At 35.2% G+C, this 27,980-nt stretch overlaps 3 protein-coding genes across 5 annotated transcripts; 1 reads left to right on the top strand and 2 right to left on the bottom strand.

The window, feature by feature from the left end:
• Nucleotides 1-545: 545 nt before the first annotated feature.
• On the top strand, nt 546-6,071 carry LOC100809581 (protein MAIN-LIKE 1). The gene is made up of 7 exons (XM_041017486.1): nt 546-602; nt 2,483-2,671; nt 2,768-2,884; nt 2,998-3,657; nt 3,764-3,961; nt 4,203-4,316; nt 5,757-6,071. The coding sequence occupies exons 1-7, from the start codon at nt 546-548 to the stop codon at nt 6,069-6,071; spliced, it is 1,650 nt and encodes a 549-aa protein (XP_040873420.1).
• A 549-nt stretch (nt 6,072-6,620) lies between these two features.
• LOC100810113 (uncharacterized) lies at nt 6,621-17,450 on the bottom strand. Of its 3 annotated transcripts, none has more exons than XM_014777926.3 (6): nt 17,344-17,450; nt 15,999-16,382; nt 13,541-13,863; nt 13,414-13,464; nt 12,714-13,162; nt 6,621-7,044 (listed from the first exon to the last, which is right to left on the bottom strand). In XM_014777926.3, exons 2-6 carry the CDS (start codon nt 16,358-16,360, stop codon nt 6,799-6,801), a joined length of 1,431 nt encoding a protein of 476 aa, XP_014633412.1. In that variant the 5' UTR covers nt 16,361-16,382; nt 17,344-17,450; the 3' UTR covers nt 6,621-6,798. The 3 variants fall into 3 exon arrangements, with proteins under 3 accessions (XP_014633412.1, XP_014633411.1, XP_014633413.1); XM_014777925.2 differs by lacking the exon at nt 17,344-17,450 and adding an exon at nt 16,951-17,116; XM_014777927.3 differs by lacking the exon at nt 17,344-17,450 and adding an exon at nt 16,951-17,110 and having other exon boundaries at nt 12,744-13,162.
• A 1,626-nt stretch (nt 17,451-19,076) lies between these two features.
• Nucleotides 19,077-19,905, bottom strand: LOC100808139 (uncharacterized). Its single transcript, NM_001254418.2, has one exon. The coding sequence runs from the start codon at nt 19,774-19,776 to the stop codon at nt 19,453-19,455; it is 324 nt and encodes a 107-aa protein (NP_001241347.1). The 5' UTR covers nt 19,777-19,905; the 3' UTR covers nt 19,077-19,452.
• Between the last annotated feature and the right edge of the window lie 8,075 nt (nt 19,906-27,980).

The raw sequence follows: 27,980 nt of genomic DNA, 5'->3' as shown, positions 1-27,980 counted from the left end.
TAGAAGATGACTACGATGTTAATGCAATAGAACATCACCACAACCACTCCCTTACAAGTACACTACATAGTAAATGAACCTACATCCTTCTCTTTCTGTTTATGTTTTTCTTAACTAAACCCTATTAGCTTCTAGAGTTATAGAAAATTACTAACATTGTGAAAGTGTAAGTTTCTAAGTCTGGGTGATAACACATTAATGTATTCAACCAAATACATTATCAAACTCAAGCATCCCACTAAAAATATAACGGGATTAGACACCCCAATACAAGCAAAAACACAATAACAAGTACAAACAAAACACTAAGGGAAGTTAAAATAATGGCAACCAAAAGCAAAACTTACCAAGACACAGTAGACGCAACAGACACGAGAAGAGGAGCAAAAAGTGCTTTGGTGCCAATGGCTGCAAGGAAAGCAACGTCAGTAGACACAATAGACACAAAGAAAGAAAACTTACCAGAGCGTAGTGAAAAGGGTGGCTTTGCGACCAAAGCATGACCAGGGTGGCTTTGCAAGACTCCGCGTGGTGGGTCAAGGACAATGGCAGCGCAGAGGGTGGCTTTGCAAGGTGGGTCAGGAGCAATGGCAGTGATGAGGGTAAGTTTGCGAGAATGTGCGCGGCCAGTGACTAGGGTAAGTTTCGAGAATGAGCGTGGGCAATGAAAAGGGTCTATAGTTTAATTTTAGTAAAAACACAACATCGGTTTTCTAAAAAAACCGATGTCACCTAGCTCATGTTAACATCGGTTTTTTGAAAAAACCAATGTTGTGTTTTTACTAAAATTAAACTATAGACCCTTTTCATTGCCCACGCTCATTCTCGAAACTTACCCTAGGTTTTTCAAAAAACCGATGTTAACGAGACTATGTTAACATTGGTTTTGACAAAACTGATGTTAATAAACTCGTCTTATTTACAAGTATGCCACCGCATTTGTGTTAACATCGGTTTTGTCCTCAACCGATGTTAACCTGGCGATGTTAAATGTATATTTTTTACTAGTGATGGTAGTGAGCATGCAATTGAAAATAGGAACACAAACTAATGGTTGTAGCTTTACTTTGAACACAAACTATTAAGTTTTGCTCAAGTTTCTCCTACTTATGTGTTTGAAACCCTTAAATTTAGTGACTCATTAGAATCCCAAAAGGATGCTAAAAAAATTAGAACCCTATAATCCTTTTTAAGGACTTTCTAGAGCATTCCTACTTACCTTGTTTGAACTTAAAAAATGGACATTGGATTCAATGCAAGAGAGCCCGGTGAGTTCTCAGAAGTGTACATGTACACATACCCTAACATATGAAGAGGTTGTTTCCAGCATTTAAACCCATGTCCTACAAGGCATAAGGAAGCAACCTTACAATTGCATTGCACCAAGGCTTCACTCTCTTGTTTGAACTCGAAATCCTCCAATTTTCCAAAACTTGTCGCCCTATTAAAATCTTCACTCTTCTAATTTTTCTTTTCTTTTCAGTATCAGTAAAAAGCATTAACCAGTTAGCAAGTGCTTCACATCTTTCCCAATGACATGATACCTTCTACCTCTTTGTTCTCAAAAACTTTAGGACCCAGGCATATCATTAAATTTCCACGAGCATGTTTGGCAAGAATTGATTTAAAAAACAAAAATCATGATTTCAAAAGCTCTATGTGTGTCTGGAATTGGATTACTTTATTTTTCCTTCAAAATAGCCTATAATCAAAATCCTAACTGAGAAATTAAAAACAAAAAAAAAACAATTCCCCCCCCCCCCCCCAAAAAAATCCAAAGCAGGCATGCACTCTCACTAAAATTTTGCTTTGAATACCAAAAAGCTTAATCTAAACACTCAAATACTTTATGATCCTCTTCAACTTCACCTTGTTACTGAACAGCTAATGGAGAATGCACGTGCATTTCAAAGCAATACTCATTCCAAAATCCCGATCCAACATTGCCCTGAAATCCAAATCATCCTTCAAACCTAAGCACTACCCAACCGCATATCGAACCAAAAAGGTTGCAATCAACGAATGCACCACAAAGCACAAATTAAAATCGAGGGAAAGAACAGATCAAAGAATGATGCTTCTCATATGCCTCAAAGCAATAAACTAATTAGGTCCAAAACTTGCTGGAATTGTTGTATAATAGATCATTTGAAACTTGCTGAAAAATATCGACAAAAAGTATGTCGACATTTAGGCAAAAACTATATCCAAATAATGTTCAAAAACACACATTCAACTATATCCATTACCAAGTCTTCTTCAAATTGGTCAATCATTCGAAAGTCAAAACCTAAACACAAAGCACCAAATCTCCCAAACCTAACCAAACCATATTTCCAAAACCATACACACACACACACACACACACACATAAAATTTCTCAATTTCTCCTTGAGAAGGGAAAATGCAAAATACCCTTTGAAATTGTGTGGTTTAGTGATGGAATTTGTGGTAGACATTTGCATATCATGGTTAAGACTAGAGGATTAGGCCATTAGGTAGGATTGTTGCCAGAGGTCGGGGGAAAGGGGATGGTGATGATTCTGATGGTGCTCCCCAGCGCCGAAGGCCGACCGCATCGGCATGCAGGCGATGGGTACCTGTCATTGTTGTCGATGATGTGACTGCAGTACCTGCGGACTCGCCTGCAGTACCTGCGGACTCGCCTGCGGTACCTGCAGTACTAGAGGCTGAGCCTGCTGTAGCTAGCGATGAGCCCATGTAAAATGCTGACACACAAGATACTGATGCAGAGACTGGCGCACAGGATACCAGTGCAGAGTATGCTGCAAATGAGGCTGAGGGATTTCCTAGTGGACCCAGGGACCCATCAGTGCTTACAGAGTATGTTGAGCATGTTGCAGTCAGCATATGGTCCAGACAGGTATTTATAATATTCAATTTAAGTTATCTGTTAAGTATTATTTTTTATTGAGTTTTTGGTTACTTTAAAATATTGTTTTAATAAATTGTCTATTCCTTTATACTTCAATTCAGGAACGACCTGAGTTGAAGTTATCCTCCCATGGGAGGAAGGTGCATAAATTAGGCATGCATGTTCCTGCAATTGAGGAGATGATTGTTGGGACAAGATTAAGTCCTCTGATCGCATGTTCAGTAGACACTGACGATCGGGGACTTATATCCTCGTTTGTCGAAAAATGGCACCGAGAGACGAGTACTTTCCATCTTCCAGTAGGGGAGGTATCCATCACGTTGGACGACGTCGCATCTCTTCTTCATTTGTCGATCGTTGGCGACTTCCACGCCTTCCAACCTCTGCACACCGACGAGGTGGTGCTAATGTTGGTTGAGTTACTGATGGTCTCACCAGAGGTAGCCATGGCCGAGACAGGACACTGTTGTGGACCATACGTACGCCTACAGTGGCTACAAGACGTATACCAACGCAGATGTCAGACCCAGCACTGGACAACTGTAGCTCGTGCTTATCTTCTGCATCTTCTGGGTTGCACTCTTTTTGCTAATAAGAGTGCAACCCATGTTCATGTTGTACACTTAGACGCCCTGTGTGACCTCACTCAGGCTAGGAGGTATGCATGGGGAGTTGCTGGCCTCGTCCATATGTACGATCACTTTAATGATGCCAGTATCAGCACCAGCCGACTGTTTGCTGGTTACATCATGTTGTTACAGGTAATTAACATGTTTTTCATAATTTAATTACAAAAATGTTTTAATGAGGGTATTTTATTTCAGACGTTCATTTGAAATTTGTATGATTTTCATGTAACCTCTGTAGTGTTGGATATATAAGCACTTTCCGTCTATTGCGGAGTGCAATCTTGATCCAGACTACGACGAGGTGTCACCACGTGCGTGTCAATGGATTACCACAAAGAAGATTGTCGAGAAGATATCTACAGCAACGTACATGAAGCTCCTGGATCGTCTTAGGATTCCAGATGTCTACTGGATGCAATATGCGGAGCACCGACCGGTCCAAGAGTTTCATCTGATTACATTTTTCTCATACAGCTTCGCTAGGGGCATGTTGTTGTCAGATACAGATTGGAGAGGGTTATGCTCCAGTTCGGATACGTCCAATGCATTCTTGCACACCCTGTCAATTCATGGGTGTCATTTGATGACGTAGACGATAGGTGGGCGCACTACTCAAACCATCTGGCGCCAGCAGATGACATATGAGTTGTGTCAGGTCAGTGTGCGCCCGACTACAGACATCAGATCCTCCTCGAGATGTATCTGCGACACAGCCCAGACATATCCCTCAGGAGCCAGCACCAGCATCGACACATGTGGATTCTGATGCGAACAAGCCCAGACATGCAGTGGTAAGTGTTACTATTTGGTTACATGTATGTCATTTACTTGAATTATTTTAATATTAATTTGTATAATTTGTTTGTTTTCAATTTAACAAAAAGCTTACCATGCCATCGCAGAGACGTTGGAGCATCATCTCAGCCTAAATGAAGTCACGTCAGGCACATCGACACATGAGGTCATCCAAAAATGCCTTAGGATTGTTAGGGGTGTCACAGAAGATCGCAATGTGCATGTCGGGTCTTGACGTTGGCGGCGCACGGATCAACCATAGTTTATTGACACCTTTCATATTATCAGTTTTGAACGATGTATTTGACTGAACATTTTGTATATTTTAAGTTATTTTGGTTAATAATATTATTTTATAATATTATCAGTTTTGGACGATGTATTTACATGTTATTTTTAAATTATGTTTAAATTACTTGATTCGAAATTCATTCAAAATTCATTTAAATATTATGAATGAAAATAACTAAATTAGAAATGTTATGTTATTATTGCCTTAGTAAATTAAAAATGTCATTTAAAAATTAAAACATATCTATATTATTAAATCAGGTTGATCCACAAAAGACTTGCAGATCAAGTTGATTCGTAAGTCTTTTGCGGATCAAATTGATCCGTAAAAGACATGCGAATCAACTTGATCCGCAACTGTAAATAAGGCCGGGGCAATTTTAGAATTTTTTAACTATGTTGAGTACACCAGCAATAATGCTGGGTGCACCTAACAATAGCCTTGATATCTTCAAGTAATCATATATGTCATGTCATTTCTTAAAAATTGTTACAAATCTGGTCCCTGCACTGAATGTTATCTTTTATTTTAATCTCTACTTAAAAATGATGTTATATTTTGGCCCCTTGTATGGAGAAAAAAAAATGCGTACAATTATTCCATGTCATTGATAGCTATTATCATGCTTTTAGAATTTTTTTGATAATTTAATGGTGATATGTGAAATAATTTTATATTGACATTCAATCATAAATCATCATCATTATTACTTTAAGATAATTTTATAAAAATTAATAAATTTATATAAACGACGATTTCTAATTAAATGAGTATAAAACTATTTTATATTATTATTATGCATAACCTCTTTTTTCTTTTTTTCTTAAAGGACCAAAGAGAAAAAAGTTTCAAAAATAGGAACTAACAAAAATGTTTTAAAAGTCGGGAACAAAAATCAAAATTTTAAAATATTTCCACGACTAAAAACACTGCTAACCCTTTGAATGTCACCAATATAACATCAGTTTTACTGATATTTTCTGACAATATTTTCATGGTGCAATCAACATGGCCTTGCCTGGTAAGCATTATGATGCACCAACACATGATGATATAGAGGTCAGTTAACTCTTCTTCCACTTGTTTGTGTTGAATCTACATTGCGAGGATCCCTCCTTAACTGACATGTTTCTCTAACAAGCAGAACTATTATGAAACACGGACTAAATCTGAGGAAGCTCAAAAAAAGGAGGCTTTCATCAAATTCGTTACTGAGAATGTGAATCAGAGCAAAGCAGATGAATCTATGATGATCTCTGGGATAGTGACTCCACCAGTTGCCATGGAAGCTAAGAAAACTGGCCAAACTGTGCCACAGTTAAGTATTATCAAAGCCGTCCCTGATGTTGCATTTGTTCCTGAAGCCACCATTTTGGCTCTCATTGCTATTAAACTCACCAGAAAATGGCATTCAAGAATATCTCATCCCTTCCTGAAAGAAAATGATACCCCTTCCTAGCTTTCCCTTTTGATGAAATGTGCATTATTAGTGTCCCGTGTTATTTCCAAATGTAAATAATCGTGAATTTAACATTATTGAACAAATATGAATTTTACTGCCAATTGACCTGAGAAATCACAGAATTCACATGCTATGAATAATAGATACATGCAAATGATATGATCATCTCATCAGAGTACAAGGGAGGGATGGTGATGAATGACATCAAACAGTGCAAATCAGATTTTCTCAAGATTACACAATGCATTTGCTGACATTGCTTACAGCACAGCCTTTGTGCCCGTGGCTACATTGATTAGTTTTCTCTCATCATCTGTTGACAAATGACATTGCAGAATTAGTTTTCTTCTATCATCTACGTTGAAATTCGATTTGGAACAAGGATATGCCAAGGTCCAATATGGAAAGAATTTGAAAGATTTTCCTTCATTTTGTCCATGTCAACAAACAATTTGAAATGCCTTGAATTTTTTAGAATATAAGGTATAGTTTCAATTCATTCAATTACTGACGTAATAGTTCCAACCAACAAATAACAATAAAAACTTCCCAAAAGAATAGAGTATACTACCATATTCACATCATGTACAATTGATATAATGCCTCTATGAAAGAGTGTATAAAACAAATAACCAGAATTAACAAATTACGACAGAAGCATACTGCAACTTGTTGGAGAAATTCTCAATTCCTTCAACTTGTTGAATAGCCATTCCAATAGGATTCAGCAAAACCTCTTAGAGGCAGATATCTTCCTTTTTTTCCTGGGGACATTTGGCTTCAATGTAGAACATGACATCCAAGTAGAATGCTCATTATGCATAGCATTCTCATGGGGGTCAGGTTCTGAAACTTGAACATCAGAAATAAATTTATCCTCTTCAATGGACTCCTTGGTTCCATCATAATCAATAAAACCATGCCACTCTTCCTTAGCTGCCTGATTTTGCATAAGAACTTCATCCTTAGTCTGCACATAAGAAAAAACCAATATTAAAAATTCACAAAGCAAGGTTTGTAAATAACACAGAGATTGTTCAATCCTTTTGGCATAGCAGCATAGTAGTTGGATGCTTGAGCCCAGGATAGTTAAAATTCTTGTTATTAATTAAAATTTTCAAACAATAATTGCAGGCTTGCGTCCCATATCATTAACAAGTAAATCCAGCCATAGGGAATGAGAATTGCAATTTCATAGTTCCAGGTAGTAATATGAATGTGAATACGTGTTACATGACATTAGTAAGAGGATATGGCAACTATTAAAAACAAGAAAATGACATGGCAGGGATACAAACATGAGAATCCATAAATACAACAACAACAACAACGCTTTATCCCACTAGGTGGGGTCGGCTACATGGATCAACTTCCGCCATAATGTTCTATCAAGTACCATATTTCTATCCAAATCATTAAGTTCGAGATCCTTCTTGATAACCTCTCTTATAGTCTTTTTGGGTCTTCCTCTGCCTCGAATTGTTTGCCTTCTCTCCATCTGGTCTACTCTCCTCACTACAGAGTCTACCGGTCTTCTCTCTACATGCCCAAACCACCTAAGTCTATTTTCCACCATCTTCTCTACAATAGGCGCTACTCCAACCCTCTCTCTAATAGCTCCGTTTCTTATTTTATCCTGTCGAGTCTTACCACACATCCACCGCAACATCCTCATCTCCGCTACACCTACTTTAGTCTCATGTTGGCTCTTGACCGCCCAACATTCTGTTCCGTACAAAATCGCCGGTCTTACCGCAGTCCGATAAAACTTTCCCATTAGCTTGATCGGTACCTTTGCATCACATAACACCCCCGATGCTTTTCTCCATTTCATCCATCCTGCTTGAATGCGATGATTCACATCCCCTTCAATTTCTCCATCATCCTGTATTACAGACCCAAGATATTTAAACCGTGTGACTTGAGGGATAATATGGTCTCCTATTTTCACCTCTGAGTTAGATACCCTCCTACTTTTGTTGAACTTACATTCCATATACTCCGATTTGCTTCTGCTTAGGCGAAAGCCATGTGTTTCTAGAGCTCGTCTCCAAGTTTCCAACCTCTCATTCAACTCCTCCCTCGACTCTCCAAGGAGGACTATGTCATCTGCAAAAAGCATGCATCTCGGCGCTATCTCTTGGATTTGTTCCGTGAGGACATCCAGAATTAAGGTAAAAAGGTAGGGGCTAAGGGTTGACCCTTGATGCAAACCAATTGTGATGGGAAAATCATCTGACTCTCCACCCTGTGTCCTAACACTAGTCGATACCCTATCATACATATCTTGGATAGCTCGAATATATGCAACCCTAACCCCTTTCTTCTCTAGAGCTTTCCACAAAATCTCTCTAGGCACTCTATCATACGCTTTCTCCAAGTCAATAAAAATCAAGTGCAAGTCTTGTTGATCCATGCGATATTGCTCCATCACCCGCCGTAATAAATAAATCGCTTCCATGGTCGACCTTCCCGGCATGAAACCAAATTGATTCTCAGTAACTTGAGTCTCCTTTCTTAATCTCCGTTCGATCACTCTTTTCCCATAATTTCATGGTATGACTCATGAGCTTGATTCCCCTATAATTTGCACAATTTTGTATATCCCCCTTGTTCTTATAGATTGGCACTAACGTGCTTCTCCTCCATTCCTCCGGCATGCGTTTTGACCTCATAATTTCATTAAAGAGTTTGGTGAGCCACTCAAGACCTCTATCTCCAAGAGTTTTCCACACTTCAATAGGTATGTTGTCTGGCCCCACCGCCTTACCGTTACTCATTCTTTTCAACGCTTCCTTTACTTCCTGTTTCTGAATCCGACGATAATACTTATAGTTCCGGTCCTCTTCTCTTGTGTCTAGACTGCTAGAGTCATATCCATATCCATCATTAAATAAGTTGTGGAAATACACCTTCCACCTTTCCTTGATATCTTTTTCATGCACTAAGACTTTGCCTTCTTCATCCTTAACACACTTTACGTGATCCAAATCTCTAGTCTTCCTCTCTCTACCCTTAGCAAGCCTATATATAGATCTTTCTCCGTCCCTGGTCCTAGAGCTGGTCTCATTCAACTCCTCCCTCGACTCTCCAAGGAGGACTATGTCATCTGCAAAAAGCATGCATCTCGGCGCTATCTCTTGGATTTGTTCCGTGAGGACATCCAGAATTAAGGTAAAAAGGTAGGGGCTAAGGGTTGACCCTTGATGTAAACCAATTGTGATGGGAAAATCGTCTGACTCTCCATCCTGTGTCCTAACACTAGTCGATACCCTATCATACATATCTTGGATAGCTCGAATATATGCAACCCTAACCCCTTTCTTCTCTAGAGCTTTCCACAAAATCTCTCTAGGCACTCTATCATACGCTTTCTCCAAGTCAATAAAAATCAAGTGCAAGTCTTGTTGGGCCATACGATATTGCTCCATCACCCGCCGTAATAAATAAATCGCTTCCATGGTCGACCTTCCCGGCATGAAACCAAATTGATTCTCAGTAACTTGAGTCTCCTTTCTTAATCTCCGTTCGATCACTCTTTCCCATAATTTCATGGTATGACTCATGAGCTTGATTCCCCTATAATTTGCACAATTTTGTATATCCCCCTTGTTCTTATAGATTGTCACTAACGTGCTTCTCCTCCATTCCTCCGGCATGCGTTTTGACCTCATAATTTCGTTAAAGAGTTCGGTGAGCCACTCAAGACCTCTATCTCCAAGAGTTTTCCACACTTCAATAGGTATGTTGTCTGGCCCCACCGCCTTACCATTACTCATTCTTTTCAACGCTTCCTTTACTTCCTGTTTCTGAATCCGACGATAGTACTTATAGTTCCGGTCCTCTTCTCTTGTGTCTAGACTGCTAGAGTCATATCCATATCCATCATTAAATAAGTTGTGGAAATACGCCTTCCACCTTTCCTTGATATCTTTTTCATGCACTAAGACTTTGCCTTCTTCATCCTTAACACACTTTACTTGATCCAAATCTCTAGTCTTCCTCTCTCTACCCTTAGCAAGCCTATATATAGATCTTTCTCCGTCCCTGGTTCCTAGAGCTTGGTATAGTCCGTCAAAAGCTTGGGCTCTTGCCTCACTCACCGCCTTTTTGGTTTCATTTCTAGCTATCTTATACTTATCCCAAGTTTCAGAATTTCTACACCTAGACCACTCCTTGAAACACTCCTTTTTTACTCTAACTTTGCTCTGAACATTTTCATTCCACCACCACGATTCTTTACCCCTAGGTCCAAAACATCTAGATTCACCCAACGTCTCTTTAGCCACTTTAATAATCTCTTGGGACATCTTGTTCCACATATCATTTGCACTTCCTTGTGATTGTCCACACCAACCCTCCCATATCTTTTGTTGGAAGATTCCTTGTTTCTCACCCTTCAAGTGCCACCATTTGATCCTTGGTGCTACCAGAGGACTTCTTCTCTTTGCCCTATCTCTAATTCTTACATCCATAACCAAAACTCTATGTTGGGTAGTCAAGCTCTCTCCCGGGATAACTTTACAGTTCAAGCAATACTTCCTATCAGACTTCCTGATAAGGAAGAAATCTATCTGAGAACATGTCCCTCCACTTTTGTAAGTGATAAGATGTTCCTCTCTTTTCTTAAACCATGTATTGGCTATAGAAAGATCCAAAGCCTCCGAAAACTCCAAGATGGATTTACCCTCCCCATTCATCTCCCCTAGGCCAAAACCCCCATGCACCCCCTCAAAACCTCTAGCCACGCTACCTACATGTCCATTGAGATCCCTCCTAGGAAAACTTTCTCTCCTTGGGGTATATCCTGAAGTACCCCTTCTAGATCCTCCCAAAATTTTACCTTAAAGTGTTCTGCTAACCCAACCTGAGGTGCGTACCCACTAATAACATTAAAGGTGTCCTGTCCCACTACCAATTTTAAGACTATGATACGATCTCCTACTCTTCTTACATCCACGACATCCTTCTTCCACTCCTTGTCCACAATAATCCCTACCCCATTTCTTGATCTGATTTTTCCCGTATACCACAGCTTAAATCCCGAGCTGTCTAATTCTTTCGCTTTTTCACCTGTCCACTTAGTTTCTTGTAGGTACATAAAATTGATCTTCCTCCTCACTATAACATCCACTATTTCCATAGATTTTCCAGTAAGTGTGCCTATATTCCATGTACCAAAGTGAATCCTCCTGTCATGAACTAGCTTCTTTACCCACACCCGTTCACGAAAATGTGGGAACCCTTGCTTACTTTTCACTACATCCGGGCGGCGATGCAGCGGCCCTTGCTCTTTTGACACTGTACTCGAGCCATACAGCGCGTTGCTTCCGGGCAACGACCTAGCATTCACATTATTACGTAATTGATCCATGTCATAGAGATTCGACAAAGTTTAACGTTGGCTGTCGAAAGCCTAACACAACCCTCTCCTTTTATCCGGGCTTGGGACCGGCTAAGAATAGCAAAGCTAACCTAGGATATTCATATGCACACAATTATTTATGAAACGGTTTTAAATTTTAAAATAAATTGAAGTTAATACACACAAAAAGTATATCACAACCACCAAGGATATTCCTTTGAAAAAACATTGAATTGAGCATCTCAATTTTTCATCGCACTAGAAATTGGATAACATGGAAATAATACAGGACTATCTATAACCGAATTTCAGTCATCATGAATTACACATTTGTGATTGGTTAAGAAAAAAATGCTTACGTAAATTTAGATCAAAGAGTTCAGTAATGTATCAATTTGAACTGAATTTCACTCTACACAAGCTAACTAAACCACATTCCACCTTTCCCCAACTCTTATCTGATTTTTACAAAGCTGCTCTAACCTTGTGTTTCATTCATTGATGCAAAACATCACAGATCTGCTCACACTATGGCCTCTGTTCTCTCTATAACCCTATTCTAATAGACCCCACTCCATCCTACACAAACAAATGGAACCCCAAAATGCTGATACCCAGATCATTGACTTCTTTACCAGATTAGATGTTTTTCCAACAATCCCAATTTCATTTGAGTTTCAGAGAGTCTAAAATCTCGTTGCAGACCCTCCTAATTCTTGAAATATAGCAGTATATGAGCTATGTCTGAGATGTGTCACTGAGCACCCAAATCAAAGGAAATGAAAGCATATGCAACAAGTGGCCATATCCATAGGTCACATTGACCAATGATATGACACTGCCTGCCATATTCATGCTTCATGGGAGAACTACAATAGAAAATCAGCCTTGAAACACGACCATAATTACTGCAGAAAAATAATTTTGACATTAACCAATCAACACCTTCAAGTTCATGCAACAATATGATTTATAAAGAACAACTGAACAAGTTCCATCCACCAAGCAATATTAAAAATATTCTCGAAAAAGAAGTCAGAAGAATGAGCTAGGTAGAAGTTATGTGGCATCTCAATCATTGTGAATAACTCCCTTCAAGGATGGTACAAGCAATTACAAAAACCAAAAGCATAGGGCAAGCAATGGAAAATTCTATTGTACAGAGATACCAAATGTCAAGCATAACCCACATACACAGTCAATATATGACAGACAAATAGCATAACCCACATACACAGTCAATATATGACAGAAAAATAGCATAACCCACATACCAAATTATTGTGTTTGTATATAAAGCTTACATCTTTCAATGGATCATCAAGCTCAGGCCCATCAGTGGTTTCAATACAGGGAATCATCACTTCACGACTAGCTGATGCATTTCCAGGCATAAGTAGATCTCCCATGTGAAACTCAGACTGAAGCTGAGATGAGAAATGAGGAAAACTAAATGGTAATTTGTTTCCATTACTGGTGAAAGTAGAATCAAAATGATTAAATCCATCAGATGGGCCATGTATGCTCAATTGAATTATAGAACAAAACTTTCCACCACTTTCACTTATCACCATGTCGATTCTAGTTTTTAATTGCTGAACTTGTGACTGTATAGCTTCAATCTTCTGAATGATGTCATTCAAGGATTTATCAACATTTCCATACTCTCCAAAAGACCACTCATTATTCAGCTTGAATTCTTTGTCCCTATCATTGACGCCTCCTGATATCAAATAAAACAGAATGTAGAATTAGAAATTTAGAACCCTCGTGGAAATGAACAAGTAAAACCTGTTTCCAAAAGAAAGGTCAAATACTTATAATTATAAGGTAATTTGTGAAAATCAAGAGGAAAAACTGTGCATTGAATTCTTTGTGCTTGTTTGATCCACAGTTTTACAATTTTATGGTGAGATAATTTTTGCCAGTTATATAAATAAGAAACACGGCACCATGTATATTAATGCTACTCACCTATACCAACATCACAAACATCTTTCAAAACAGCAGTACAATCTGTTTTCTCTGGAAGAAGACAAGAAAAAAATTATAAAACAAAAAGATACAAATATAAATACTAACAAATAAAGAAATGACATACCGTAATAGGAGAATAAACTATGGTTAGACATGTATAATTCTATATCACACTGTTCTTCAACTCTTTTTCTTTTGTTCCTCTTCATAACTTTATTTCTATGCATCCGATCAGATATAGGGATAGATTTGATATTAGAGTCTTCTGATGTAAAGTGTGCAAAATCAAGCTGCTTTGTGTAATTGTATGCTGCAAGCTCTTTCTCATATTTACGTGCTTGAGACTGAAGTTGCTTCATCTGCAATTCAATCCACTTACAGCGCCGTGAAATAGGGTGTATGAACCTCCTCCAATGACTTGTCAAACCTTTTGTCATCCTTTTCTTTCTGAAAAATACATCACAATAGAGTAAATTGTAAAAAACAAATACAAATAATTGACATTCAAATCAAACACATCAGAAACTTTAATCATAAATGACATTCAAAATCTTATTTTAGAGCTGACTGTATTACTCATATCAAAATAGAATTTTCTGTAATGTCAATCTTAAAATGCAGCCCCCTAGTATAAGTTGTGTCTGACTTTCAGAGGTATTTTTCAATTAAGACAAGAACAAGAAACTGATATAGATCATAGTTAGGAAGATAGCTGTAATGCACATTCACTATGCATGTGACAAGATTTATTAAATCTTTATTTCAGGGAATATAGCTAATTTAAGGTAAATCGGTCCCAAGAAAAACAATTAGACTACAAGACAAACAATTAGACATTGATACATGTAGCACAAGGATCACAATTTGAATCATGCAATTTGATCCAATGCATGCTCTCAGTCTTCCGAACAGTAACTTTGAATCAATAATGGCTATGAATCATTACAACCTTGTTTAAACAGTTGACTTTCTTTCACAAAAAGTAAGGGTGATGAGAAGAAAAAATGGAGTGTAGACATGTCTAGGGGTGGCTAAAAAACCAAACTCAATTGAACAGGTGTAAAATAAAATAACTGAACTTTTTTCAATAAAAACTGAACTGATTGTTCAGTTCAGTTTTTAAAAACCAAACTACTTCTATACGAACTGCTGAACTGAACTGAACCATTACTCAAGATATTGAGAGAGAGAAAAAAAAAACACCAGACACTCAGATCAGCCCTCACTCTTCGCTCTACACCTACGCCTACGCCCAGCTCACCCTTCATGAATCTCCCTAATCTGGTATGTGGGTTGCATATTACTGCAGATTGAAGGGGATTTTAAGTCTGAATAACCTTCAAACTTAAACAAACAGAAATCAAGTTTTGTTTACCTCAACTGAGAAACTAGAAAGAAAATATTGTAGGCAAGGAAAATTTCAGAGTTAAGGTTTTGTCAATACATCCAAAACTAATGTAATTATCTTTATGGTTATAATTATTTATTTTCATGCTTGTATGTTGTAGTTGCTCATCTCTTTTAAGCTTTCTTCTTTCTTTCTTTTTTTGTTCTAAATGGCAATCTTCCCTATACTTTGTCTCTTCACAGCTTTATTTTTGTTCTTGATCTCTGCTTCAAAGAGTAGTTTAATAAAATATTACTATAATAACCTATTTAGCATGAGTTTGTTGTTGCCTGCTGGAATTCAGATAAAACAACTGATTTAGATGGGGGCTGGATCCAGACATTGGATGAATCTTTATGGTTATAATAACCAATTAAAAGCGTCATTTTCTATATTGTCACCTCTAGTCAAGAAGTCAAGAACTCTAGCAAGAAGAAATTGGTGTCTCACACCCTTTAGCATGAGTAGGCTTTTCATTTAATAAACTATTCTTATAATAACCTATAAACCAGTGATCTGCAGCACTTCTGAAACAACATCAAATAGTTACCTCCATGATACAAAACTGATGCTTTTAATCTTCACTCATTTATGAACACGCCATCAAATTATTTGCCTTCAAATTATTTTCCGTACATCAAACTAATCAAAATTTTCACACCAGCACCAGAAAAAATAAAGAAAACGTGAGTGGGGTTTACTGAAGTTTGAAAAATTAGAAGTGAAGAACAACAAACCAGCAAATTGAAAGATAAACCAAATATCCAATCACTCAGTCGGACATATAAGGTTGGCCCAGTGGTTGCGGAAGGGTGAAGGGAAAAGGGAGGGGGTGAGATTGCGGGTTTGAATACCCCAAATGACATTTCTAACAAAACTTACATACCAATATTTTGCGATAAAAAAAAAAACCTCCAAACACTCAGTCATAAAAGAAAACACCAAACCCAAGAAGAAGAAGAAGAAGAAGAAAGAAGAATGAGGCAGTTAATAATGCCACCTAATCTAGATAATCAACTTTCACAATAAAGTATAAAGGTCTATAGCTTCCCTATGAACTGGAAAAAAAAAAGCATTCTACACAAAGGGAAGAGGTATCAGTTTTCAGTTTTTTATTTTTTATTTTCTTCCATTTCTGTATTCTTGCTTTTTGTACAAAGAACAGGTGCCTGAAACAATTCAAAGCGAAAAATACCTTCCTTGGCATGATTCGAACTGATCATCACACTTTGATGAGGATGGATCGTCTACACGCTTTCTTGATTCAACTTCAGTATCGCTAAAGGATGCGGCATTCTCGGTGCCAGCTCCTGTATCACCAAAAGAACTGGAACACTCGGGGGCATCCTCACAAGAATCTTCCATCAGAGAAGCTTTCCCCAAATTTGAGCACCCAATGATATCAACTTCCACATCCTCCTCTCCACCAGATGAAGGAATTTGTTTGATCGGCACTGTTTCCACGCCACAAGCATCGTCACCCATGTGGACTTTAACTGGCACAAGAACCTTTTGTCTGGAAAATGCAAGGGCATTTATATTCTCCGGGTGGCCCATTTTCACAAATCACTCAAATTCACTGCTCAAAGAACATGAAAAGGCCACAGTATCATAACTGAAAACACATGAATCACAAGTTTCCTCAAAAAACAAGAAATAGCCCACAAGATATTGCTTTCACTTCGATCTGTGACATTCTTTTATTTTCATTATAAAAAAATTAGTTAACAAAAACTACTACATTCTTCATATAAAGCAAGCACAAGAACATGATAACGATTTGTCTTGTCATGAACTATACAGTAACATACCAAACAATTTACCAAGCATAGCATAATAACCATAGACACAAAACAAATTTTGATATATACACTTATTACAATCAAATGAATAATTCCAAAACTGATTAATCATATACTAAAAAAATGCTCTCTTTTCAATTCTTGGAGTGAAAAAAAAAAAAAAAAGAACCGACAAACTCAAAGGGCACAACGTGCTAAACAAATTTTAGTTCTCACTACTCAAACAGATAAACAACAAATTCAAAAATATAAAACCTTTCGTAGGTTCAGATTATTCAGAAGCTAATAATCACTCATCAGATTATTAAGAAAACAATCTAGCGTTCGAAAAAGAATTAGTCTTACCCAAGAACTAAAAATCTGATTTTTCTGATCGGATGAGAGAAAAGAGAAGATTTTTGAAAGACCCAGTAACAGAAACACCCTTGTTAAATAAGGATAATAAAAATTACTTATTAATAATACTCTTTTGGTATAAATAATTTTTTCTTATTCGAAAAGTCTGGACTTTGTTTAGTTTGGTTGCCTTTGGGCGTTGGTCCTTCAAATTTGGAAACAAAAACTGACTATATTGTGAGTCAATTTATGAATAGAAGTGCATTCCAATTTTTTTCTTTCTTTATTTTTTTGAATTAAAATTAAAAATAATAATTAAGATTGTAATTTGTCTCTTTCTTCAATGATAATCATAATAAAAAAATTCAAAAGATAAGATTGATTTAGGAATACAAGACATACGTTGTGGGAAGAGAACTCTTCAGCAGATTGTTGATACAGCTCCGGGTTCCTTGGTGCTTTTGAATTGAGAATTTTAATCTTTGATTTCGTTTTGTTGTTTCTTATCTCTTTCAACCAAAAAATAGAAATAAAAAATAAAGGAACCGTGTAGTGAGAGGGATTAAGAGAAAAAGGCACATGTGAGAGTGACACAATAGATACACTGATACACATACAGCAAACAGATATTTTTATTTGGATGATATTAAGATTAATTAATATGATATTCGATCTAGAATCTTCCGTTTATTATAAAATTAAATATGGATTGATTAGCACCGATTACATGTATATCAAGATAAAAGAGGAAGTGAATAATTTTATATAAATAAATTATTACTACTATATTTTAACAAATATATTGCAAAAAATAAATATTTATTTTATATAACTAAAATTTATAATTTATAATATATAAATTATATTTTGAATAAATTTTATAATAAATAAATATTTTTGAGCATAAAAGTTATATTTTAAATTTATAATAAATAATTTATATCTGATATATTATTATTTTTAATTATTCGTAATTTCTTTTTAAAAATTGAAATTTAAATTAGAACTAGAGGTTGAAAGAGATGGAAAAAAAAAAAACTCTTAAAATACTCACGCTCAAGAATAACAACTAAAAGAGCTTTCATTCAAGATAGTTATTCTAATTATAGTTTACATATATAGAAGGATTTATAGTATTATTTTTTATCAAGGGAAAATGATAGAACAAGAGGGTTAATGTCTCTGGACAGGGATAGTCCCTAAAGCATCAGCCAAGACTAAAACCACTAAACCAGAAGGACAAGTTACAAGAGAGGAAAGAGCCACGTTATCAAGGGATCATTTGTTGGCCAACTAATTAATCAGCACAAGAGTTTTCTTCACGTAGCGTGAGATGCATGATGATGTTTCAATCTTTAGCAACCAGCTTCTTGATAACCTAGATCATAGGAGCATATATACGAGTGAACAACATTGACTCTCTAATTATCAGGTTGATCATAGTTTGAGAATCTGACTCTCAAATGGGATGACCAAAGTTAGATTCCACGCCAACTTAAGCCCATTGTAAATAGCATGAGTTCAATGCAGAGAGATATTGTATATCCACACAAACCCGAATAATCATAAAGCAATTGACCCATAGCATTACGAAATATGCCACCAGAACAAGCTCAACTGAGGTTGGCACGAGAGCTTCCATCCATGTTATATTATGTATGTACGTTAGCCATGTATTTGAATTTTGTAAATAATATTTATCCATATTAGGAGTGTTATATTATATTTTATATATATATATATATATATATATATATATATATATATATATATAATTGATTTTACTTACATTTAAAATATTTATACAATGTGTAAAATACTTAATATTCTTTATGAATTTTGTCAGACATCCAATAAAATTTAGTCTTATTTATCTCAAATATAACAAACCTTGTTTAGCTTAAACATTTTAATAATTTATTAAGATTGACTAAGTTATAAAGAGATTTGTATACGATATTTTAAGTTCAAACTTTGTTGTCATTATTGTAAGAAAAAAAAGACTTTTGCATTTTAATTTCAATCATTTTTATCATTTGTTGATCTAGGGTGCAACAAAGAGAAAATGATAATTAAGTGACAAGAAAGTCATCCATGAATGACACAAAATTGGAAAGAATCATAGAAAGAAAAACTAACAACAAAAAAGGGATTTAATTTACTATATGGTGAAAAAAAAGCCCTCCCATAATTTGCCAAACGCTTAAAACACCATGTCAGAATTCCACTGATCCCCTTTTTACATCTCCCACACTCTCACACTCCCAAGACATGAGAAATTATTACATATTTTAATTTTCACATGACACATAATCAAGTTTTATTAATTCTTTTTAGTAAACTGAAAAACTCGAGTATATGCCAAGTAAAAACTGATCTAGAATATAACCAAGTAGTCAGGGATCATGTAATAATTTCTCCCCCAAAGAATTAACCCAACACATGAATACACAATGTATATGGAAAAGGCAATAAAATTCAACTAATTATGACCCATGAAGGATACATATCTCAATGGCATCTAACTCCCTTGTCTTGTTGCCCAGCCAAATCCTCAAAACTCCAATCTCTTCTCATTCCACTGCTCCTTACCAACCTCGGTCCAACATTCCCTTCACTATTGGTGCGTCTATGATGCTCTTGTGTCTTAACCTTCGCCAATGGTCCACTACGTGCACATTTGGGTGGGGTCATATTCGCTGACCAACTTCTATCAACTTGTATAGTTACTTTCCTTTTATGCGTCTTTGTTTCTTGTGGTGGGAGACATTCATCATCCCTATCGGAATTTACCCTTTGAAGAATTTGGCCACAGGCAAGGCAATTCAAACTCATGGTGGTGTTACGTTAGTGCCAAGCAACCCGACCTCAAAAGGGTAGGTTGTGGTGGGGAAGGTTGGCGGGTGGGGAACTTAATTAGGCTCATAAATTACATTAAGGTGGTGATGATGAAGTTGGAGAAAATAACATGATGATGGGTGAAAGATAAGGATATGAAAATGATTGCCACTTGTTGTTATGTTCTAGCATGAATTTCTCACCTCAAAATCAGCTTAGCCTTTGATTCCAATTTTGGGTTATACTAGTTTTCCATCCCATGCATTATAGGTATATGATTAAAATTAAGGAGTCTATTTAAGAGTTTATTTGATAATTTTGAGTTTATTATATATTTTTTTAAAAAAATTGTCTATCATTAAGAAGAATAACAAAGAATAATTTTTTACTAAGATGAAATAAATAAAAAATCAACTTTAATTTAAGGATATGAACCTGATTGCAACAACTTCTTGTTATGTTCTTGTTGTTATGTTCTAGCATGAATTTCTCACCTCAAAATCAGCTTAGCCTTTGATTCCAATTTTGGGTTATACTAGTTTTCCATCCCATGCATTATAGGTATATGATTAAAATTAAGGTGTCTATTTAAGAGTTTATTTGATAATTTTGAACTTTATTATATATTTAAAAAAATTGTCTATCATTAAGAAGAATAACAGAATAATTTTTTACTAAGATGAAATAAAAAAAATTAATTTTAAATTAAGGATATGAACCTGATTGCAACAACTTCTTGTTATGTTCTGGCAAGAAATTCTAACCTACACAATGAGCTTAATTAGTCTTTGGTTCCTAATTTGGGCTATATATGATTGTGTGTATTCTTGACCAGTGAACCATTGAGTTGTTGACTCTGTTGTTCTTTGCATCTTAAGCGAGAGTCATCAACCCATCATTTTGTCAATGATGTCACCCAGTCAAACGTCTTCATTCTTAATAATTTTTTTTTTCTTTTGAAAATATTGTTTTACTCGCATGATAGTTAATCATATTGCGATGAACCCATGTAAAATTATCCATAAGAGATTCACATATCAAATTTTAACATGATATAATTATGTTTAATTTTATATCAAAATATTTAAATTAAGTAGATTTATTGTTTTGCATTTTTTAATGTGGTTCACCTTGATGGGTCAATTTCCATCTTCTAGTACTAAGTGCATTCTCTCTTTAAGTTTTGTTTTTTTATGACTATACCTAGTTAAAATCTTAAAGTGGATGAACTATTAAAAAATGATTTTGAATGACAATAAAGAAAAGTTTCCAATGTAATCAACAAAAGGGCTTAGATATACTATTTTATAAACAAATATTTACCATAAAGTCGGTTTATTGTTTAATAACGTTACATTGAAGAAACTAATTAATTCTAATTATGGAAATAGTTTAATTTTATAAAAATTTCATTTAATTTAATTACAAAATAGGAACTAAAATATATCAATTCTACTGCAATAATTCTTGCTAAGAAGAATGTCGATGTTGTGACAATTCCACCTAGAAGGTAATGTGTTACTTCTAGAGCACGTCCTTTTATAATGCTCAAGGTTTTAGGCTGAGTAGCAGGAGCAACTTTTAATTTATTATGAGCCCAAACAATGGATTCAAGAAGTTCTTGCCAATAACCACGCTCCCTGAATAGAAACATTAAACTAAAAGTCCATACAAAATGTACACCCAAGAGATATTCAGTGATGCATACACCTTGCTCTTGCTCGTCTCTTTCATATTTTTTCTTAAATACCTTTTTATTTGAATCATCATTGCACAATTGTCCACAACATGCCCATCTTCAATATCATCTTTAGGTAAAGTGGGTGTCACAAATAAATTGTTACTAACATTCACATAGTTGTGTTAAGCCCTCTTATCCCTATTAGTTGACCTCCACCAACAATCTTTTTACCCCAACCAGCCTTGTCCTTTGGCTTGAAATGTGCATCACTCCCGACTTTACTTGGTAATTTTTCCTCCTGGCTAATGTAATAATCAAATACATAAATTAATTCAACACGTACACATTGATTGTTAGTTTTGTCATCATCATTATGAACAAAAACACTAGCACCAGCATTATCACTTGCTACACCTTCCTCCCTCGGATTACACACCTTTTTTATAGTCGACCTCTTTATTCATTTATTTATCAGTCTACCAATTTTTGGAATAGGTAAATCAAAACCATCATCCAATTCAATTGTCATTTCCTCCTCAGAGTCATATAACTAGACATCATTCACTTATTCATCACTATTGTCTTCAGAATTACCATAAAAATTGTCATCTGCAACCCCCTCATTACCACCAACACATTCCACAAAAAACTCCACCTCACAATTGTTAGAAATTATATAATTAGACGGTTCCAATGCATGATTGTCCATAGTAGTCTCCTTATACTCACCATCACCCCCTTTCCACCATAGCCTCATTGGTTGATCACCATATCCAAAGTCTTCTTTTAAAATTCCAATCGCTTCAAAGAATGACCACTTGTCGGCATCTATATCAATCACACTTTCAGAATCACTAGTCCCAAACATATTACATCACAAGATCTCTTTGAAAGAAATCACCGTGATGCAATTTTAATTTGAAAGTCATGGTTGCAATAGAATAGAAATAATCTTTATCAATTTATTGTCCACCAATAATCAAACCCTAATCAACCCTAATTGAAGCCTACTTGAACCCTTGTCGAACCTAAATCATAAACTAATCGAACTTGGTTCAACCCTAATCAGACCCTAATCGTACCCAATCAACCCTTAATCATACCTTACTCGGACCCTAATAAAACCTGAAAAAACCCAAATAAAAAATTTTGAACTTCACAAAAGAGAGACCACTTGAACAGCATAATAGGAGACAAGGGGACCACTTAGAAAGGGAAAACAAAAAAACAAAAGAAAAAAATTACAATACCTATTATAGTTCGAACACGTGAATGCAACAATGTTAGTAGCTCTGACTCCCTCTCTTGAATGCGACAATGCATACACGTGAAGGAGATGTTTTCGAATTCTAGCCTCCTCTCTCGTTTTGTTTCCACATAGTAGATATCACATTCAACCTCGATAACATTCACCATCAACCATTACAAAAAGTCATTACTGAGAAGATGAACTCACGTTTTCAAGTTTTGGAAAAGGGAACTCACATTTTCCTTTTAATTTTATTAGTTAATAAAATATAAAAATTAGATTTTTTAAATAATTTAAATAATAAAAAATGATGTAAAAAATTTGGATACGTGTTAATTATTAGACCTTAATAATGTGATACTCAGTTTGTCACGTCATCACTTCACATAATGAAACTAAGGATAGATACTAAAGTGAAACATAAAACAAAATTAGATATTTAGATAAATAAAATGAAATTTAGATAATAAAATGAAAATCATCTATTTCAAACATGAAAGATCACTTTCTGTTTTAGATTCTCTATCAAAAAAATGTATTTGATTGGTTCCTTTCCACTCCATATTACCACACGTAGCCATCTCCTTTGACTGCACCAAAAAATCTCACGACAAGTGCTCCATACAGCTCGCAACATCGATATCCACACTCCAAGCATATAAAGGATAATCAAAACCTTTCAGTTTTGCTCAACACCAACTCCATGCCTTATACCTGCAATAATCAAAAGTTGCCTCCACATCCTTATTACCTTCCTGGAACAATATAAGATTCCTTTACCTCCAAATTGCCCACACCATAGCCATCCATGTAACCAACCATGCAAGTTTTGTTTTTTTGCCTCTGATATGTTCCCAACATGTTGCCAGAAGTAGCACTTCATGTTTGCTGGTAATACTCTCAGCTCCCCCAACCATTGATAACACCTAAACCATAATATATTCCTGAGCAAATGAGCAATCAAAAAATAAGTGAGTGTCTGTTTCCAGTGCTGAGTTGCAGAACATGCAGTTGCCATTGTTGTCATGGGGTAAAACGTTAGATTTTGTATTTTTTCTGCACTTGTTGTTGGAAAGAAATTATCAAAGCTTTATTCTAATATTGTTATGAGAAGATGATATGAATTATTGTTGTGAATTGTATTTTTCTGTTTGTGATTCTGATTTTGTTATGGTTTTTACAATGGTATTTTTACCAATTGTTATCATTTTATCGTTTTTTTTTTCTTGGATAGTGGGAAAACTAAAGAACGAAGAAAGCTTAAGACACAACTGTTAAATCTCTAAGAAACATATCAAGCGCCCCTAGAAGAGGAGAATTGAAATTCGGATGATCCTTAGGAGCTTGACTCCCCAAGCTAGCAAGACAATTCGCAAGGTTGTTTGCTCCATGATGTATATGTACGATACTGATGGCACAATCTTTTTGAAAGAAATCTCTACTAATACAAGTTAATTTTGGAGTATATATATACGTGTTACATAACAAACTTGTTTTGTTTGGATTAGTGTTAACTACAAAACTATAGTTGGTCAATTACGCAGTTTCTTCTAAAACATTTGGAGTGGGATTGAGTTAAAAACAATTTAAGTGCTTCTCAAATTTATGAAATTATAATATTCTATTATCTTTATATTTTCAAATTTATAAAGTTATCCTTTGTTATCAATTGGCAATTGCTCCCTTCACCATCTCATTCTGTTCAACTTCTAGATGAGGGGAAAAAAGGATGCACTTAATTGAGGTTTGACCTGTTTAAATAAGCATTGACATCGGCTGAATATAGGTCCCTAAATAATATAATGACATGTTTTCGATATGTCCATGTGTTGATTTTCTACCTTTTTGAACATTGTGCCTTTTCACCAGTATGGTTCCTAATTTAACAATTTTTTCTCGTGTAATAAGAACTTGACTCTCTAAATTTGCTATCCATTTTCTAGTATTAATACTAAAATCACGAGATATTTTTTTAATTAATTACCTAATGGTATTGGCAGTGGTTGTTCTCTTTTGTATTTAGTTCATTGTAATAGTTTCTTTTCAAATAGTTCATGTTAAGATCATTAAAGCTGACTCTCAATATCTAATTTAGTTTTTATACACTTTTAAATATCTTATTTATTTGCATGGGATAGTTGCTGGTTGAAGCAAATTGTCATATATTGGTGATTTCATACACCCAAAATATGATGATTTGGACTTAATTGCTTCTGATGTAATCAAAGTTGTAATATTATTTCCTTGATAGATTATTTTTTTTCATTTTCTTTTGACATCCTTATTTAGATCTAAGAAGTGCATGTCTTGACCCTTCATTAATTGCTATTGTTAATTGTTGTTAGTCAAAATTAAATATTTCCTTTTTTTTCAGTTCAAACCCACTTCATATTATATTGGTATATTAAATGTCTTGTGGTGTGGTAATGGTGCTTTGAAGGTGTTGTAAACATATTGTAAATGCTCATATATAATATAATCTTAAAATATTTTGTAAATTTAGAAGAAAAATAGCATAAAAAAAAGTTAATGCTTAATATTATTTTTGAATTAAATATTTAAAAATTGGCTAATATTCATTTTATTTAAAGTTTAATATGAAATTTTAAAATAAATATTTTAAAATGAAATTTGTATATATTGGTGAAAACTGAATTATTGTATAAAAAAAATTGAAATATATGACATTTGAATTACTTTATCCAATTCAACTTCCTTAAATTGTTAAAATGCTCAACCAAACACAAACACAAGGTTAGGGTTTAACTATAATGAATGTTGTGTCTAAAATAATTTTTTTGTCTTGCAAAAATATTTTTATTTTTTTCTTGTTATTGTTTTTAAAATACGAAATTTGTAAGTTTTCTTTTGTTTTGTTAATCGGGATATTTCTTAGTGGAAAGTGAAAGACTAATCCTCCAAGATATCCACATATATTTTTTCATATGTTAAGCCATAAATAGAACCCATGATCATATACCTAAAGAACAAAATTATCTACCAATCATGTGATATCATGTTAACAAATTTCTAAGTTATTTTAATATTTTAACCAATGTTATGAAACCCAGTTCGCTCATTGACACGGTCGAGGTAGTGAGTTAGTGGTCTAACCGATGGACCAATAATTACCCCGGTTTGACCCAATATATATTAAAAAAATTCAAAATTATATATGACTCCATGATAATTGTAGCGCCTTCTCTTGATGCCAAAGAGGTGTCAACCCCAAAAACTGATCAAAACCAAGTTTGTGATCCCCAAACTAGCCATGTCTTCAAATCAAAATTATCAGATATACCAATCTCCAACCACCTCCCTCTCCACGCCTACTGCTTTGAGAACCTCTCCGAATTTGCCGACTGGCCATGCCTTATGTCGGACCTGTCGAAAAAACCTTCACCTATGACGAGATGCACCTCATTTCCTGCAAGATCATCGTCGGATTGTCCAACCTCAAAATCTACAAGGGCGACGTCATCATGATCCGCCTTTAGAACTCTGTTGAGTTCGTCTTCTCCTTCCTCGTCGCCTCCATGATCAACGTTGTTGCCACCATCGCCGCACACCTACATGCCTTGTGGCGGTTAGGACATTCAGGGTGCCCTGAACCGTGGGTTTGAGAAGGTCTCTTTGAGGGTCTATAGGGTCTTCAAGGGTGTAGGGAGAGGCCATGTGGAAGCGTCGGAGTAGGCAGAGATGGCGTGGGAGAGGGTGGTGGCATTGAGGAGGTCGGCGGGGAAGAGGGTGAGGCAGGTGGCAACGGAAGGGTAGCGATTAAATAGGTGACAGGCATCAGAGTTGGGGAAGATGGTGGCATGGATGGTCCATTTTTTTTATTTTTTTATCATAGCTCCCATTCGGGTTTGTAAAATCGGTTAGCCATCAAGTTTCCTCAAAATCAGTCGGATTTGATCGGATCATCCCGAGTCAGATGCATGAACGGTCCAATAGCAAAATCGGTACGATTAGGTCATCAAATATCGATTGGACCGGGCCGAACCGGGTTTTATAACACTAATTTTAACTTTTTTCTACTACCCTTGTTCAGTCTCAGTGCTGCACAATCGAGTTTGGAGCCTCTCGAACTGTTGGTGTCTTCAGTTCTCTCGAATATATTATGGTCCGTCAGATTAGAAATAACTGAAGTTGAAATTAAAATCGACATAAATAATATTTTTAGTACAAAAGAATTCAATTTTTGTCATGTTTCACATGCACTTAGCCGTTTACCCGATGGCAAATGACAATATTTTTCTTTTCTTTAAAAAAAAAGAAATGTAAGTTACCAATTTGACAAGTTATTAACATAGATAAAAAAACTTAAAAGATCATGTGTAAATTATTACGGTTTATTTTTATATAATTTCTTAAAACTATTTTTATATAATTAAACTTTATAATAAGTATTTTTAAATATATAAATTATATTATAATTAAAATTATAGTAATTATGATAAATATTTTGTATTATAATACAATATTATTTTTAAATATTGTCAATTTCTTTTAAAAATGATTAAAATTCAATTAAAAAAAGACGAAAATGATTAAAACTCCATATAAGATTCAGATAACTTACTTAATTAAAAAAATTAAGTTAAATTAATTAGTTAAAAAATTAAAAACAAAATACAATCATATATTAAACTATTTATTAAGCACCAAATTTAATAATCTTGTAAGTTTTCTTCTATATTTTTAATAAACTCATCAATTTGCTAACTTACTTTTGGACTCAAAATGTTATTTTTATAAGTTTTAATTTCAATTTTTAGATGTATTCAATGTGAGGCAAATTGACCAAAGCAGGTTCCTTTTATAAACTTATTCCCAATAGGGGGTTGTTTCGAAACTTTTTTCAGAGGGGGTCTGTTTTTGGAGGGAACTCGCCAATGGAGTTGGCGAGTTGGACACGTGGCAAAAGCTGGTGGAACTTGCCAGTGGCGATGGTGAGACACTATCCACGTGGCGGGTCCCACCATTCGTAATGACGAAATGCTTTTTTTACAAAAAAAAAAAATTAACTTGAAACGGGTATAACTTTTGATAGGAATGTCCGTTTGAGCCCCATAATATGTCAAAATGCTCGAAATTGAATAAAGAATCCCCTAGAAAATTGACGAAGGGGATCTAGTCAACTCATTTTTCCAAAACACGCCTCTAAGTAGCTCAAAAATAGGATTCTTTATTAAAAAAATGGGTGGTTGAATTTTTTGGAAAAATGAGTTGACCAAATCCCCTTCAAGAATTTTTTCAGGGGATTCTTCA

This window comes from Glycine max, chromosome 7 (genome assembly GCF_000004515.6).
Source record: "Glycine max cultivar Williams 82 chromosome 7, Glycine_max_v4.0, whole genome shotgun sequence".
Lineage (NCBI taxonomy): Eukaryota > Viridiplantae > Streptophyta > Magnoliopsida > Fabales > Fabaceae > Glycine > Glycine max.
Note: the sequence above shows the minus strand (reverse complement) of the source record. Positions and strands in the feature narration are given on the sequence as shown.